At 34.7% G+C, this 16,014-nt stretch overlaps 1 protein-coding gene across 1 annotated transcript; it reads left to right on the top strand.

Moving 5' to 3' along the window:
* The first annotated feature begins 548 nt into the window (after positions 1-548).
* Positions 549-15,290, top strand: LOC149089747 (uncharacterized). Its single transcript, XM_089243047.1, has 4 exons — positions 549-856; positions 9,278-9,469; positions 12,408-12,533; positions 14,231-15,290. Exons 1-4 carry the CDS (start codon positions 743-745, stop codon positions 14,303-14,305), a joined length of 507 nt encoding a protein of 168 aa, XP_089099173.1. The 5' UTR covers positions 549-742; the 3' UTR covers positions 14,306-15,290.
* Positions 15,291-16,014: the final 724 nt, after the last annotated feature.

Below are 16,014 nucleotides of genomic sequence, written 5' to 3'. Positions count from 1 at the left end.
TCTGGATTTTCATCAATTCCTGAATTAGGCATTTTTTTTTCATTAATTCCGATTTTTCATCAACTATTGAATTAGGCATTTTTTCATTAATTCTGGATTTTCAAAAAAAAAAAAAATTGCTTATGATCTTTTTTTTCAATTATTTTTCTTATTCGTAAATCAATTCTAAATTTTCATTAGTTTTCATTCACATTATTTCTTTCATTAGGTCTTAACTTTCATTAGTTTTGGAATTACTGTATTTCTTTCAAAAGTTTAAAATTTTCTTCCGTTCTGAATTTTTATTGTGTTAAAACTGTGTTTATAGATATTTTTTTTGTGTGGATATATTTCAACATTCCTGTATATTCTGCAAAAATGTGCGCATTTTTTTCCGGATGCCGATTCCAAACCTGCTCCCAATGCTTTTAGGTTGTCCCTGGCCCCGCGACAGGTGAGAGTGGCCCTGACCAACACCAGCTAGTGTTGCCTTGACTGACCTGAAGAGAAATGAAAACTTTTCTATCAAATAAAAAGCCAAGTACGTAAATGATTTTGGCGTGATTCTTGGCGCCCTCTGAAGAAGTGATAACCCTGACTATATTCCGGAACGGTTTCAGTTGTTAGGGCGTCGGCGTGTGTTTACGTCGTGTTACGTGTCATTTTCCTCTCCGTCGTATCTTTCATACACTCACCGGCAAACGTAAACAAATAACGTAGATATTAAATTATAGCGCAAAAATCATTATCGTACACAGTCAATATGTCCCACTCGGTCACTGTCACGAGGACTACCACGTCCACAACCGCGACAGCTATTATTTTAAACACTGGTATCCTCAGGACTGCATCAGGTTTGCTGAAGTTGTTTGAGACGGTAAGTTTATAAGTCAATTGCAATTAAGGCTGGGAATGGATTAAAATTTTGAACTTGTTAATCAAAAAATTTTAATCGATTAATCAGCATTTTAATCGAATTTTAATCCAATATTTTCAAATGATATTTATTACTTTATAGCAAACATTATTTGGTGACTTCGTTTTTATCAATTGATGCTACAAAAATATATTTTGTTCATTTCTCTCAATGCTAGATGTAAACAAATATTGGAATAGATTAAGAAATCAAGGCTGCACGGTTAGAGTAATGCTGAACATTTTTGTCAGATTCTAGAATTTCTTCAATCTTAGTGTTTTTTTCCGAAAATCAGTAATTTTAGTTTAGCCACCGATTTCGAAAATATCTTCGACGTTCATACTGTTACTTTTTTTTTAATATAAACTGTTTCCATATGGTACTGGAGGCGCGAATACGAAAGCTGCTATTCAGAGAGGAGACAACATATTTTAGTCTTGTCTTGTAAAACTTCTGTCAAAAAACTTCCAATTTAACATTGAAACCATCACCAGCTTTCGTGAAATCGAGTTGTGCTTCCTCCAAAGTTGAATAATTTTATCAAAATATTGATTCAAATATGAGTCACTTATCTGAAATGGTATATCTAGGAAAATAATTTAAGGCATCTAATCGGTGTCGTCGAATTTAAAAGAAATTACGAACTGTTAATAAAAAACTTTAATCGGATTACTCTAGTCGATTAACTCAACTGAAAGTTTTAACTGAGACCGGCAATTGATTGAGTTACTGACCCGATTGATTCATCAATCGGATCAGCCTTAATGCCAATAAAAAAAAAAAAGCTTTATCAACTACAAAATGCTTTGCATATAAATTCCATCCTCCTCGCTAATTTTTTCCGGTGTTTTTTTTCAAATATGTATATCGTCGATAAACTGAGAATATTAAAATGTCAGATCATGAAAAACATGTATTTAGAAATTAATTTTTAAATGAAGTTTTCGAATCGGGGGGAAAAAATTGTTTTCCATGAGGAATATTTATTTAAACTTTCAATGAAGTTATCAATTTCTGTCATTGGTTATTTCCTATAAACCAAGGGTGCTCCAGCCCGCAGGGGTTCCATCCCCTCCCCGCGGAAATGGAAAAAAAGTATCAATTTTTACAACACCACATAAATACATATGCAGGTCATATTTCCTTAATAAATATACGCCAAAAAATATAACGCCCAAAAATTTATCAAAGGCGATTGAAGTTATCATTCACTTCCAAAACGTCAATCACAAGATCTTACTTTATAAATTATCTAACGCTGGTGTTAGACGCCAAATGTTGCAGTGGTTCAAGTCTTATCTAAACGATAGAAAACTGAAAGTTAAATAACTGTTTCAGTGAATACACAACTATATAACAAGAGGAGTTCCTCAGGACTCTATTTTAGTTCCGATATTCTTTTCATCATTTTTATTATTGATTTATGTGCGCTGAAACTTACATTCGCTTAAAAGGTATGTTGAACACGATCTTCTAATAATCAATGATTGGTTTTATAATAACGATATGAAATTTTGAATCTCCAAAAAACTACATTTATTACAGCTTCATTTGGGGGATAGCAATTCAGACATAGTATTCAAATCACATCTTAGACTGCTCAAGAAATGATTGTAACTGTCCTAATGTAAATAGAGTTTTTTCTTGGAAATATCTTGGAATCTAGTTAGACTCAAACTTGAAATGGAAATCTCACGTACATTGCTATACTAACCAAAAAACAGATATTTTCTCTACAGGTTCTATCCTTTCCATAAAATTGTCCATCCTTCCTTTTTACGAACATTATAAACTACGCTTGGATGAAGTCTTCATTACAATATGAAATAACAACTTAGGTTGATTTTATAATCACATCCCCATTTCCTAGCATAACCTCTCAAAATAGATTTTTAAACTTTTAAGTCATTCGGTTTTGACTTCTGGTGCTACCGGCAGACATCTTGGGTTTACGATACTTGGTTGTCTACCAATCGATATTGACACTTCATAAAAATAAGAATTCATGCTCTCCTAAAAAATTTATTTCTCTGAGGAGACCTGGTGAAATATTTGAAATCCCTTTACATAGAAAAGAGATGTTTAAGAAACACTTCGTCTATTTAGCTCCCAAAATTTACAATACCTTGCCATTCGAATTAACAAATATAGCTTCATATTCTAAATTTAAAAAGGAATTATTTAGTTACGTTGCTGCTATCACTAACATTGAAGACTATTTTTAAATGAATATCACGGGACAATGCGAATACGGTTCCTCAATTAAAATTGCCGCTTATGTTTACTATTATTAAAATGTGCATTATATATGACTGTGAAATTTGTTTTGACTATGATCATTAATTTCGTTGATTGGTTGTCAGTACAGGCATAATTACCCCTTGATAACTCCTATATATATCGATACACTTGCATATGTTTAGATATATCGCATTATATATTGTATTGTGTTTTTGAATGAATTTGATTGAATAAAGTTTGTGACAGTTTAAAAAAAAAACTTGTCAAAGGTAAGTATAGTTGCCAACTATTGGTGAAATTGCTGAAAATTCGCCACTCGCGGAAAATGAGTAGTGCTAGTAAAATTGTAATTCATCAAAAAACGTATATGTTTGACAAATCTGGGAGATGAATATATTTATATGATTATAACACTGATTAGGACAATGAGACATAATTGTCATAATATTATAAATCATGAAAATAATCTTAATTCTTTATTTCAAAAAGTCAACTAAGCCTTGTTGAAGGTAAGGAAAAATATTGGGACATTTTTTATTTAAAAAAATGTGGGACCAAAATTACGAGAATATTCTGTAAAATACGAATCGTGGTCACTTTATAAGTTTCTGACGCACGATTGGCAGAAATACCGTAAGTCTGGCCCGCGGACAGAAAAGGTTGTGCAAATGTGCACTTCCTGCTATACAAACTGTTGCATACATACTTTCCGGTAAGGAAAGTATCGATCCGGAATTTCTGGTGCCGGACAGACAGACGCCCCATTCAGACGTGTCAACTCGATCCGCATCTTTCCGGGAAAAATGTAATTTTCAAAAAATAATAGCGACACAAAAAAATCTTCCGATCTGTGTGTTCATCAAATGTACCGTATGTGTATTAAAGAAATCATCGGAAATTTTCTTATTGCAAAAATTACATTCCGCTTTTTTTTTTTTTAATCTAAAAAGTTGGAATAGATGCAAATACCATCGAAATTCCTTTGTAAACAGAATAGTTTTATAAAGATTTTATAGATGGCATAAATAGAAAAATCGAAATTTTTTTCAAAAACGTGACAAAAACACACCTTTCTTCAATTAAGATTTCATTATTGATGAATGAAATTTACGATGATACTTTTCCCCTCAAAGTGAAAATCAGTATAGTAGATTCTCGATAAACCGGCCATGCGCTATTCCGGCGGTTTTTTTTTTGCGGATTTTCTTGGAGCATAGAAGAGGGAAAACACATCACTGCATGTCTTAGCGCTGAAGTTTATATTATTTAAATGGGCTTTTGCAATTGACTTCCAGTAATCCGGCACACACTGGTCTGATACTTGCTGGATTAGCGAGATTCTACTGTACTTGTGGTTTGTCCATTGCGTATGAAATCTTAATACGGTGTAACCTCGCTACGACGATAAAACCCCCTCTCTAACGATATTTTTTCAAGTCTTGTGTGGAAATGTCTACAATCTGATGTTTAATTACTGTTACTAAACCACATATGCACCTCGTCCATATTCCTCTGTGGCAGTTCTGACGAATTGGTACATTTTGGAATGTGTGTGAACCCATTGTGAAGCTGGCGTGAAGTTTGTTTCAGTGTAATGCTTTCTTTGTGTAGTGCTGGTATCTGCCATCAAATTTTCTAACTATTGGTGAAGTGTAATGATCGAATAATTGTGTACCGTCGTATGTCTGTTGCCTCTGTGGCGAGATTGATGTTAAACTGCTGCCTCTTGATGTAACGATGGTCCAATACAACGATGTTTTTTCTCGGTATGCATAGCATTGCTATATCGAGGTTTCACTATATACGACACAGGGAAAAACTAAATTGAAGGGTGAAGAATTTTAACATGTTATACAATACAATACATATACAAATACAACGCCACAACAGGCAAATTGCCCAACGAGGTGGCTGACTTAAGAACATCATGGATCCCCGAGCCATTTTTTTTGGAGGCCCTACCTACTACTACTAGCCCACACACCCCCCGGAACCCCCCAACGAATCGGTACATGCGGGAATGTGCGTGTACGTGTAGTGAAACCTGGCGTGAAGTTTTGTTGTTTCTCTGTAATGCTTGTTATGTGTAGTGCTGCCAGCTGCCACTAGTTTTTCTAACTATGAGTGAAGTGTTATGATTGAATGATTTATTGTTGTAGGACTGTTGCTCTCTGTGGCGAGACTTTTTAACGCGGAGATCGGCTCGCATTTGCGCCTTGAAGTTGGGAACCACAGAAAACCAACTTCAGCCGACCACCACTGTGGGGCTCGAACCCGGATCGTCGCATCGCGAGTCCGTCACTATAACCACTCGACCACCACAGCGGTGTTTTCACGTGTACATTTTTAATTAAGTTAATTTTTTACAAAATATTTCTCATGTTAGATTTTCAATAATTAATACTTCATTCAATAGATCTGGGCAAATTCAAAAGTACACACAGTTCAACCTCGCTTTAAAGAATCGGACGGTACCTATAACTTTTTATTCGTTGAATCGAGGTCGAGATGATCGCAAGAACATTCCGAGATGTTTTAAAAAATTCTTTAAATCTGTTAAATCATAGTTTCCCAACGTTTTTCGTCTCTCGCCCCACCTTTCCTCAAATAAATTTTTATCATCGCCCCTTTATCCAAATAAATTTTTTTCTCATCGCGACAAAATCAAGCTCACACATAGGTTCCTATACTAAACCCGTATAGCTGCTATCGCCCACCGAACTATTCTAAAATGGGCGATATTGCCCACTTTGGAAAACACTGGGTAAAACATTTTTGTTAAGTGGTACACTGCACTGTTTATAGATCACGAATTTGACTTTGTGCCCCTCGGGCAAAATACAGCCTGTTTTATGTAGGTCCATCCCAAGATAGACTAGGATTTTTGTGTTCGATGATTTTATAACTGCGTTTTTGTTATCTTCTAACATTTGCTCGCGAAGCGAGTGCCCAGCTATCATATACTGATTCACTAAAAAATGCTTTCATTTTCCGATAATGAACTCCGAAATTCCGTTTCACCGAAAGCTCCGCCCCTCGTGACGTTGGTTATTACGAGCAAGAAATATAACAAAATCATGCTGATAATGCTTCTTGTGTTACTAAGAAAGTAGGGAGTGTAATTACGCCGCCCAGAATAAGTTTTGCCTCTCCTTTGCCCCACCATTATTAGGATTAAACAGTTTTAGTTAGTGAATATTTCTTGTTTGGATTCGGAGACCCTGAATTTAATACCCCCATTTTGTCCATCTGGCTCCACACTCGCACGCACGACCCAATTTCAATTTAGTGAAGCCATTTGAATTCCTGATAATGTTAAAAAATAATATGGATTAAAACGTTAAAAATTCATGACTGTGGTAATACAGTAGTGATTATTTGTTTCATAGAGATATTTTAAACGTCGTCTAAAGATTTCAAACGTTGGAAAGCAAAGTCTGATCCAAGGATTATTTACATCTGCCGAGAGACAAATTCACTCGACATTGATGAAGATACGATAACTAACTCGTTGAGTCATCATCCACTTTTCCTGAGTCATTCTATTTTAAAACATTCATTGCTGAAGATGTTTTGAGTCATCAGGAAGCTTTTTTCCGCGCTATCACACCCCTTCCATGCAACTCTGATTCATCAGGATGCCATAGTAAACACTTTCTGAAAAAAAAAATATGTGCAGGGTATACCATAAATTCGTAAAATATTTTAAAAATTCATAAAAAAATTGAAGGAATTGATATATTTCAATGCGGTTTGCGGGAAATTATTCTCACGAAAGGGGATTTTTTTTTTTGGTACAAACAAAAAAAAAATTTAGTTTAAATTTTTTGTTGATTGAGTGCACTGCACGTAAGTGAATCAGGATCGATTGAACTTTCTTCAATCTTTTCTGCGTCCGAAACGTTTGCAAAGCTTCAGCGGGCGATTCGTGGCTGAGGTAAAACAACTTCACTAATAGTGCTTTATCCACCTATGGCCAACCTTATGTAAGCGCCAGGAAAATTCAGATCTTTTAAAAAATCGTACACCCTGCATTTTACACGATTCTAATTTGCATATTTCCAGTGATTAGCTTTTGTGCAGCACCATCTGGTGACAAAAATTTGAACTTTTTTTCTGTACCAAAAAAGAATTTGTAGTGTAGAGAAAAAAAATAGTAGTTTTTGATTTTTTCAGTGAAAAAAAATAGATTCTATATTGATGAATTTTCTGCTGTCCTCTGGAACTTCGAATTGACCAAGTTCGACTGTACACCAAATTCCTTCAATATTTATGAATTTTTGATATATTTACAAATTTGTGACATCCTGTATTTAATTGAAACCATTTATCACTCAATTTCAACGTAATTTCAACAATTCCTGCGACAAAAATAGTAGCGAAATGTGCGTTTCTGGGCCGCGTAGAAGCTCCTATGGGGAGACGTCGAATTTCTCTACTACTGACAAAACAAAAACAGTTTGAATTTATTTTTTTATTGCATAAAAATACGTATTGAAAAATACCTTGACTTTTGCAAAATAGAGTTGCGCAAAAACGAATAACTTAACACCATTTTTTTTTTTTTTGCAATTCTTTTGCATGAATAGCCTTTTCAAAATCTGCATTTAGTCAAAGTTTCGAATAAATATATTTAGGACAAACGGATGTTGGCTTGAGGTCGGACACGCAATGATAAGACTCGGCGCTTTTTTACTTCTTCCGGCTCAGTGAAAATGCGAGTCGAATGCTAAATAAGTGTATGATAATCCGAAAATTTTAGCGTAGATATCTTTTCAGAGGGATTGTCTGTCGAATAATTTATTAGGATACTGGGCGTTGGTTTTGTTTTGGGTGTAGAGAGTCGCGTGTGTATTTTCAGTTCGCGCGGAGGAACATCTTTTCGCTTTCTTTGGGCGACCTCATTTCTCCGCTGCTAAGAAAGCGGGAATAAGATCTGTCTCTTTCTTGAGAACTTCTCCAGCACGAGAGGCAGTTCTCTTCCATATTTGGTGAACGACCGAAAAAAAACAAAAAAAATTAGTAAAACAAAACGCACTGAAGTTTTTGGCGACTTTTCGTCTTTCGAAAGACCGCCAATTTCAAGAAATGACGGAATTCTCTGTAAAAAAAATTATTAAAATTTTTTTGTTTTTTTTTTGTTTCTTATAATTAATATCGCACGTGAATCCATTTTAGATCTATTGGATATTTTCATTATTTCATTAGTACGATTTTGAAATATATCGGATTAAAAATATTTTTTTTGAGCGATATCATCAACTGATAATTTAGTTTTTTTTTTTTCAATTATACAGTACACGCTGCTTAATGTGATCAAATTCGGGAGTCGGGGTTTATGATAATAATAAGCGATTGATAATTATAACAAAAAATCCGGGTTATGTGTAAGATGACCATATGTACCATTTGGTCGAACGGGACTTATGGGAATTGGAATACTCCGTTTTTCTTTCTAACATGACAGGTTTCAGAATGTTAAATCAAGCATTTTTTTTTTTCGATGTGATTTAAATACTGAATATTTTTTCCTTTAAGCAAAATATCTCGAAAATTCTGAAATAAAAGGAGTTGGAATGAAACTTTTTAATATGTATGTACGAATTGCGATACTTTTCATAATGTACGGTACGTTCTATAGATTCCCTTGAGAGAGTTCGAGGAATTGAATGTGGTCAGCTGAAAGAAACTGACCATGAACTTGAGAAGAGACATTTTTACATTTACATATGCCTTCACTAAAGGAAAGAAATTGCAAAAGCAGCCCATGCATGGTTCATAGCGGCTGTTACTGTCCAATTAGGATATTGTGAACATATGTATGGATATTTTTGTTAATACTGACTTCGCATGGTCTTGCAGATTGATAACAATAACTTATTGCGAATAAATGAGACTGGTTTAACCTTAACTTCAAAATATGCAAAAAGAAAAACGTCCGAAAAAAAAAAAACATTTACCGAAGTCCTCAAACCAATTTTTTTTTTTTCCATGTTGATATTAGTCCGTTCCGTACCTATTTAGTGAAAGCGATAGCAACATCCGAATGATAACATTGTCCGTGATTATAATAAACGCCGTCTATGCTGTATATGCTTTGTGTGACATGGCTAATTAATTTTTTTTCTGTTGTATTTTCAGCTTCTTGGAGCTACTTGCCTCGGCCTTGTCGCTTATTACAAGAACAACAAGGGCTATGAGGGTTTCTCTGGAGGAGCTGAACATACATTATTCTTTCTGGTGTCATTCGCTTTCCTCGTGACCACCTTCCTGCTGCTGTTGTCCAGTCTGATGTCCCTTATGGTCGCTACTGTGGTTCCCAAGACGCTGTTTGTAAGTTACATCAAATTGTATGAAAAAAAAAACCCACTACAGTAATTTCCAGTAAACAAGCCAATTTCGCTCGGTTTTAAACTTTTTTAACTGTTTTAAATGTAAACTGTTACTTCGAAAAAAAGTACCGAACCATTTGCAGTCCATTTTTTTTGGTACTTCGTTGGTACAATTCGTATTTTATAACCCCCTTAAAATGAGGATCCCTGCATGATAGCTATTGAGTTTTTCATATAGCTTATGTGTTTTGCTAAGAAGCCAAATTTATTAACAGGGACCTTCCTGTGATCGTAAAAGGGTTCGACACAGGGCCGCAAAACGTTAAAACGACCCTTCGACACGAAGAACCGCAAAAATATCTTCTTTTTTTTTCGCCCCGTATGACAGCTCTGTACGTTAGAAGGCGGTGTTGCTATACGCGTCAGGAAATTACGTAGTAGCGCATGTATAGGTGTATCAACTTTCAGTTGGATATGAAAGGTGTTTTATTCATATCTAGTGACAACACTGCTCATTATTCTCTTTCACATTAACTTGATTACAGTAGCAACATGGGAGAAAAAAACAAAAAAAAGGAACCATCATTCACATGTGAACCGGAAGAGCGAACCTTCCATTAGCTTGCGCTGACCCTGTAGTGTTCTCTGCTGAATCCGGTCTGGTTCGTATGGATGGTAAGCTCCTCAAAATAGAACTTTTTTTTTCTGTTGCAGGGATTCTCTTGAAGGGGAGAAGAACACTTTTTTTTTGACGTGCCAAAGTAGTTTAAATGGTAGAGAGAGAGAGGGGAAAAAATATTATTAAACGCGTCAACTGTCTGTAATCGTTGAACACCCACGCGATATTTGGAGGATATTTCTTTTTACTTCGCTTTTTTGTTTCAAGTTTTAAGCACGTGTATGTTGCACACAAGCGCGCGAGGCGGCTGTTGTGTCCCAAGATGAAGGAGGAGGAGGAGGAGGGTGTCGCGCTGTATAAGATGATGTAAGAAATGTGGGTTTTCTTCCCACTCAAAAAAACTAAAAAAGAATGGAACCGACTTTGTGGAAATGTCGGTGGTAAGTATTTCCTCTTTTTTTTCTTAAATTTGTGGTGGATAAAGAAGCTTTGTGTGTTGCCGAGTTATTTAAACTACGTATTTTTTTTAGGGTGGCGAAATTCTTATTTTAAAGAAATCTCCTAGTGTCCCAAAAATTATTTTCAATTAGTAAATTCAAAAAGTTTTAACTGTAGACACTTCTCGTTTTTTTTTAAAAATTATTCGTGTATTCGTATTTTTTGGTATTGAATATCATGAATACGGTTGTAGACCTCAATACACCGTAATGACATCGTAAGAAACGTCCTTATTCACAACCAAAAAATTTTTTCCTTACAGAATAATAACACGGCTCACACGAAAATTAATCTCTCTTCCAAATACTTCTTGGGGTTTTGAAAATTTTTGTGACAAACTTTCTCGTCTTAATACTGTTGCTCCCATACAAGAGAGAGGATGATAGGGCTCCAGATGTGGGACAAATCCTGTTTCTTTTTTTTTTTCCCCACTATGAATTTATTTTTTTGGGGGGTGGGGAAGGACGTGAAAAATCTTGGCCTGGAGCCCTACTCCAGTATGTGACCGTGCCTAACAATTGAATGCGTTGCTCCGCATATATGTAAAGGGTCCTTTAGACGTTCATTACTATAGCAAGTTTGAAGGTAAAAATTCAGAATTGCCTTTGCACATAAGTGGATGCCATATTTTTTCCATTTGATATTTTGGATTTACTGGTAGATGCCCCAATTAACGACAACTCTGTTTGTTGCAGAGCATGTGTCTTCGATAATTTGTTAAAATGCTGTTTGCATTTCTTTGTTTTTACCTTGAAATTTGCAACAATTTTTCTTATTATAGTTTGAATCACGAGGAAGGTAGTTATAGATTTGGAATTAGATAGTTACATATGTGAATTACTTCAATACATCTATTTTTGGGATTCTATACGGCCTCTTCAAGGCCCTGTATAAGCAATACAATTCAAAATAGATTTTTTAAATGAGATAATAGATTTTTTTTACATTTTCTATACGCGTCATTTACTATAAAAAATTATTAGCTCGGAAAAAAAAAATCAGCATTTAAGGGTTAATATTATGGTGTGCCACTATTGACTTCATAGAGTAATAATAGTAGTATCATATCTTTAGTCTATGATTGGCTTACAAACCATGGTATACGATATTCGAAAAAATTACGAATATAACGGTGAATCGACTCATAAAATGCGTATTATATAGCCTACTCTATTCGAGGGAGAAGAATCAAAATTTTACCATATTTTAAATAAACTCTTGAAAGATCTACCGTAATATCCGGTAGATAAGACGCATCCAGAAAAATGACTGGACAGGAAAACGTTTTTGTAGAAACGCCGAAGCTTCTTATAAGCCGCATGAGGTTCTACTTCAAGAACTAAAAAACACTTAACACACATTTGAATGAAACTAAGTTCTGAACGTTTGACTTTCAAGTTTTCTTTGAGAATTTCATATTACTACTCATCAAGCAATAAACATTATCCACTGGAGTAAAATTCAAAACTTTTAAGTTCATTAAAACAGAAATTTTCATAATTCATTAGAGTCGCTTGAAGTCAGAATTTACAGAAAAAAAAAATATAGAATGGACCGCGGGTTTCTGAATTAGCCGCAACAGCTAAAAATTAACTTTTAAAGCTGTATAAGCCGTGGCTTCATGACGCAGAATGTTGGACTGACGTCAATAAAGCCCACAAAGAACTCAATATCGTATAGTTTAAAAACAAACTATTTAAATACTGTAGTTACAAAACATGCTTTTTGTGCTTTACTTCGATATTTTTACGTAAAATGTACAATATTTATTAGCATATATCATTTGCAATAAAAATAATATATGATGCTTTTTTCCCCTCAGGAATTTATGTATCATTTGTTCGCTTTCATCTTCTACATCAGCGCGAGTCTTTCTTTTCTCATCGTCGTATCAGAACGCAACAGGAACTACAGATATGCTGATTATGAGGGCAAAATGGCTGCAGGTGTAAGTACATAAAATATAGCATGTAATGGTAAATAATGTATTATAAATATACACAGCGTGTCCAGGAAGGTCGTAGACAAAACCTCAAACTGTACTTTTTTTTTAAGAAGTAAGTGTTCATATCATGCCGTAAAGGAATTGATTAAAATTTTTAAGAATCACTAAATCCGGCTTTTTTGTAATTTTCCAAAAAGTTTAAAAAAAAAACTAAACTTTTTAATGTTCCCGCAGTCCCTTTTCCTTAAAAAAAAATCTGTCCTTTCTTAAATATGTAAAAACAAATGTTTCATTGCCATACTATAAATGTTAACAGGGATATTAAATTGTAAAGTTTGAGGGGGATTCAAGGGTTGTTCACAAATTCAGTAGCAAAGTACTTGAATCTTTACTTGACCAAATGATATCGGTCTCAAACATGTCTCAGATGGAAATACTGGTGATTATGACTGATATTTTTCCACTATTTTGAAATAAAAACTTCATACAATTAAATAAATTACTTATTTAACGAACGGGAAATTAAATTTATTTTATTCGTTAATTTAAACATGCAAAAAATATTCAGCAAAATTATTAGAATGTCTTTCATCAAGTGAATCACAGACTAGTAACACCGAGTTACATTAAGTGGGGAAAAACGAATTTTTAAATACAGTTGCATCCCGTTATAACAGACTCCAAGAGACCGGAGAAGTCACTTCGTTATAGCGAAATTTCGTTGTAAAGGAATTCCAGGTTTTTGCCTTGTTTCTATGTAAACTTATCTGGGAGGGATCAGAAAAGTATTCATTAAAACGAGATTTTCGCTATAACGGTATTCGTTAAAACGGGATTCGACTGTATTTCAGTCATATTTTTTTACAGCGCCTCAGTGACAGCTAAGATGGCTCCCAAAACTAGAAAGTAATTGAAAACTTTGAAATTAAATATATCGTTTCATTTTCGTCGTACGATGATGAAACTTACGTTTGCTATATCAGTGCAAGGACAAACGTTTTCCTGTAGATATGACTACAACGCCTTAGGGAAAATATCATTTGATCATTTTTGTCGCACCACGGTCAGTTTCTACACACGAGGGTTAATTAGACCGGGAACTACAATTTATTGCCGATTCCGAAAGGCAGCCCTTTTTTTTATACTCGTCGAGAGATTGGTGCGCTAATCCCCCGTTTCTGTCGTACCCCTGTGTCAGGAAATTTTCTGACGAGGGCGAACCGGGTATCAAACTAGCGACACCTCTAAACATCCTTTGATACTTCAGGTCTTATCGACCTGGGCTACCGTGCCTGAGGGAAAACATAAAAAATAAATTTTTAAATTTGTTAATGTAAAAGTACCATAATATTTGGTTCATTTAAAACAGTTTTCCAAACTTTTTGTTACATCGCCCCTTCAGTAATTTTTTCTCTCATTGCTGCCCCCCCCCAACTCAAGTGTACCCATACGATCCTACGTTATATTCGGGAATTTCTCTATCGCCCCCCCCCCCGGACCATTCCATCGCCCACTTTGGGAAACTCAGATTTAAAATATTTTTGCAATTGGAAGTTTATGTCACCGACTGACGGGGTTTGAGAAGGGGAAAAAAATCAGGTAAGGACTTCCTGGACACACTGTATACACTTTTCTTGCAGATTCTTTTCCCCTCTTTGAGATATTTACCAGTTTTTTCTCTCTTTCAATTTGTGATATAGGTTCTCGGCCTCGTCAACTCGGTCCTGTATCTCCTGAGCACATTTTTCTCCTTCCGCTCTTACAAGATGGGTTAAAAACGATGTCAAGATTATTCTTTTTTTATAATTTCATTCACTTTCAAACACTTATCTGGAGGCTTTATTCAAGATACATGTGTGTGTAAATTAATTTCGTTTACGCCATTTTCTTTCTCGATGTTGCCTATATGTGAACAAAATAGCATTTGGCCAGTTTTTAAGTCTGAAAATCATCAACTCCGATCTCATTTGTTCGTGTAAAAAAATTCAAATTATCATAAACTTATTGAATTTCTGAATTCATCGGCGTCCCGACGGGTTTGCCTAGAATCTTTTTCGGGGGAGGGGTATGGTGATGATTTACATAATATATGAATGTATATTAGAACAGTCGGCTTCGTCATTGACTCTATGGGAAGGCATTGCCCCCATTCTCGGGGGCCTTCAGTTATATTATTGAAGATTTTATTAATATAACTTACTGTTTATGAAATTTTTAATAAATGTAATTACGTTAAAGAACGCTACATAACATGTCTGTCCGTTCATCCACACCGTTAGTGACTTTTGAAAGATGTAACGATATCCGTTTCTAAATACATTTGAAAATTTTAAATTTTGAAAAATTTAAGAAAGGAGACACTTTTTTGGTGGAATTTTTTAAATTTCAAGTATTTAAGAGGTTAATGTTAAGATTTCATACAAATATAAGAACTTCCAGCTGCGCAGAGAGTATCTTTTTGTGCTAAACCAAGATTTTAAACGCACTTTTTTAAATGATATATTATATGTGTATGTACTTATATATATATGCATTAATAATGATGCTTGAACTGTTTTCTTAAATATTTTATGTTTTGCCATCATGAAAAAGCAGGTTGTGCCATATTTCGATGTCTTTTTTCCCCCTGCTTTTTTATATATTGGTTTTTGAACGATGTATTTTTTTTTTCTGTTTCCCCCACCCTTTTAGAGAGATGTTATGCTTTCATTGTATTTTGTGTGGAATTTTCGTAGAAATAAACTTTTTGTTTAAAAAAAATGTATTGTGATCATTGTGCATGTATATCTTCAATAATATATGCATCGGGTTCGGGTGACAATTACTGTATCGATATTGGATATCGATAAGTATTTTTAATTCCACGATAGTGACTGAGTTGAGATGAATTTCAAGGTTATGAGTGGGATTTTCGTGGTACCACCCTCATACAAGTTTATGGTATCATTAGCAAGCTGCTTTATTCCCACGTAAGAGTGAATATAACTGCGGTTTTTTACTTTACCAACCTGTGAAGTTCTCGTGGGGGAAATTATCGGTTAGGCTTTTGACATTTACAGACATGATTGTATTAATTAGTTTCTTAGATTTGAATTTATTTTTTTTACACCGTATTTCTTAGCGCCGTGGTTTCCGAATCCCAAGTGTGGGTAGCGAGAGATTCTCGAAAAATGAAAACGACCGAATTAGTAATTTATTTTTCGCAACATTAGGTATTTTTCTCGTGTTGACATATTTACATATTTTTACTTAGAGGAGGTTCAAGTATTACGTCTGCAGTTTTTTTGACAACACCCCGTGTCAGCAAAATTTTATCAACGCTGTCCCCCTACATCCTAATGAATATTGGGATCAGACAGACGTACGTGGGAGGCTGGTGGCACGAGCCCTCTCGTGCACTCTCCACCTCCAGAGATGAAAAAATATTTTAATAAAATTATTTCTGAAGAAAATACCTTAATACCTTGTAATCAATTTGTATTGT

Source organism: Pholcus phalangioides, unplaced genomic scaffold (genome assembly GCF_987345545.1).
Source record: "Pholcus phalangioides strain wild (caught in Gottingen) unplaced genomic scaffold, Ppha-v1.0 ptg000001l_1, whole genome shotgun sequence".
Taxonomy (NCBI): Eukaryota; Metazoa; Arthropoda; class Arachnida; order Araneae; family Pholcidae; genus Pholcus; species Pholcus phalangioides.
This window is presented reverse-complemented; position numbering and strand designations above follow the sequence as displayed.

What these genes read in the sequence shown, in the direction of transcription:
- LOC149089747 (XM_089243047.1), top strand. Translation starts at nt 743, where the DNA reads ATGTCCCACTCGGTCACTGTCACGAGGACTACCACGTCCACAACCGCG. An exon ending in TGGTTCCCAAGACGCTGTTT is followed by an intron (nt 9,470 to 12,407) that starts GTAAGTTACATC and finishes TTTTCCCCTCAG; the next exon opens with GAATTTATGTATCATTTGTT. An exon ending in AGGGCAAAATGGCTGCAGGT is followed by an intron (nt 12,534 to 14,230) that starts GTAAGTACATAA and finishes TTTGTGATATAG; the next exon opens with GTTCTCGGCCTCGTCAACTC.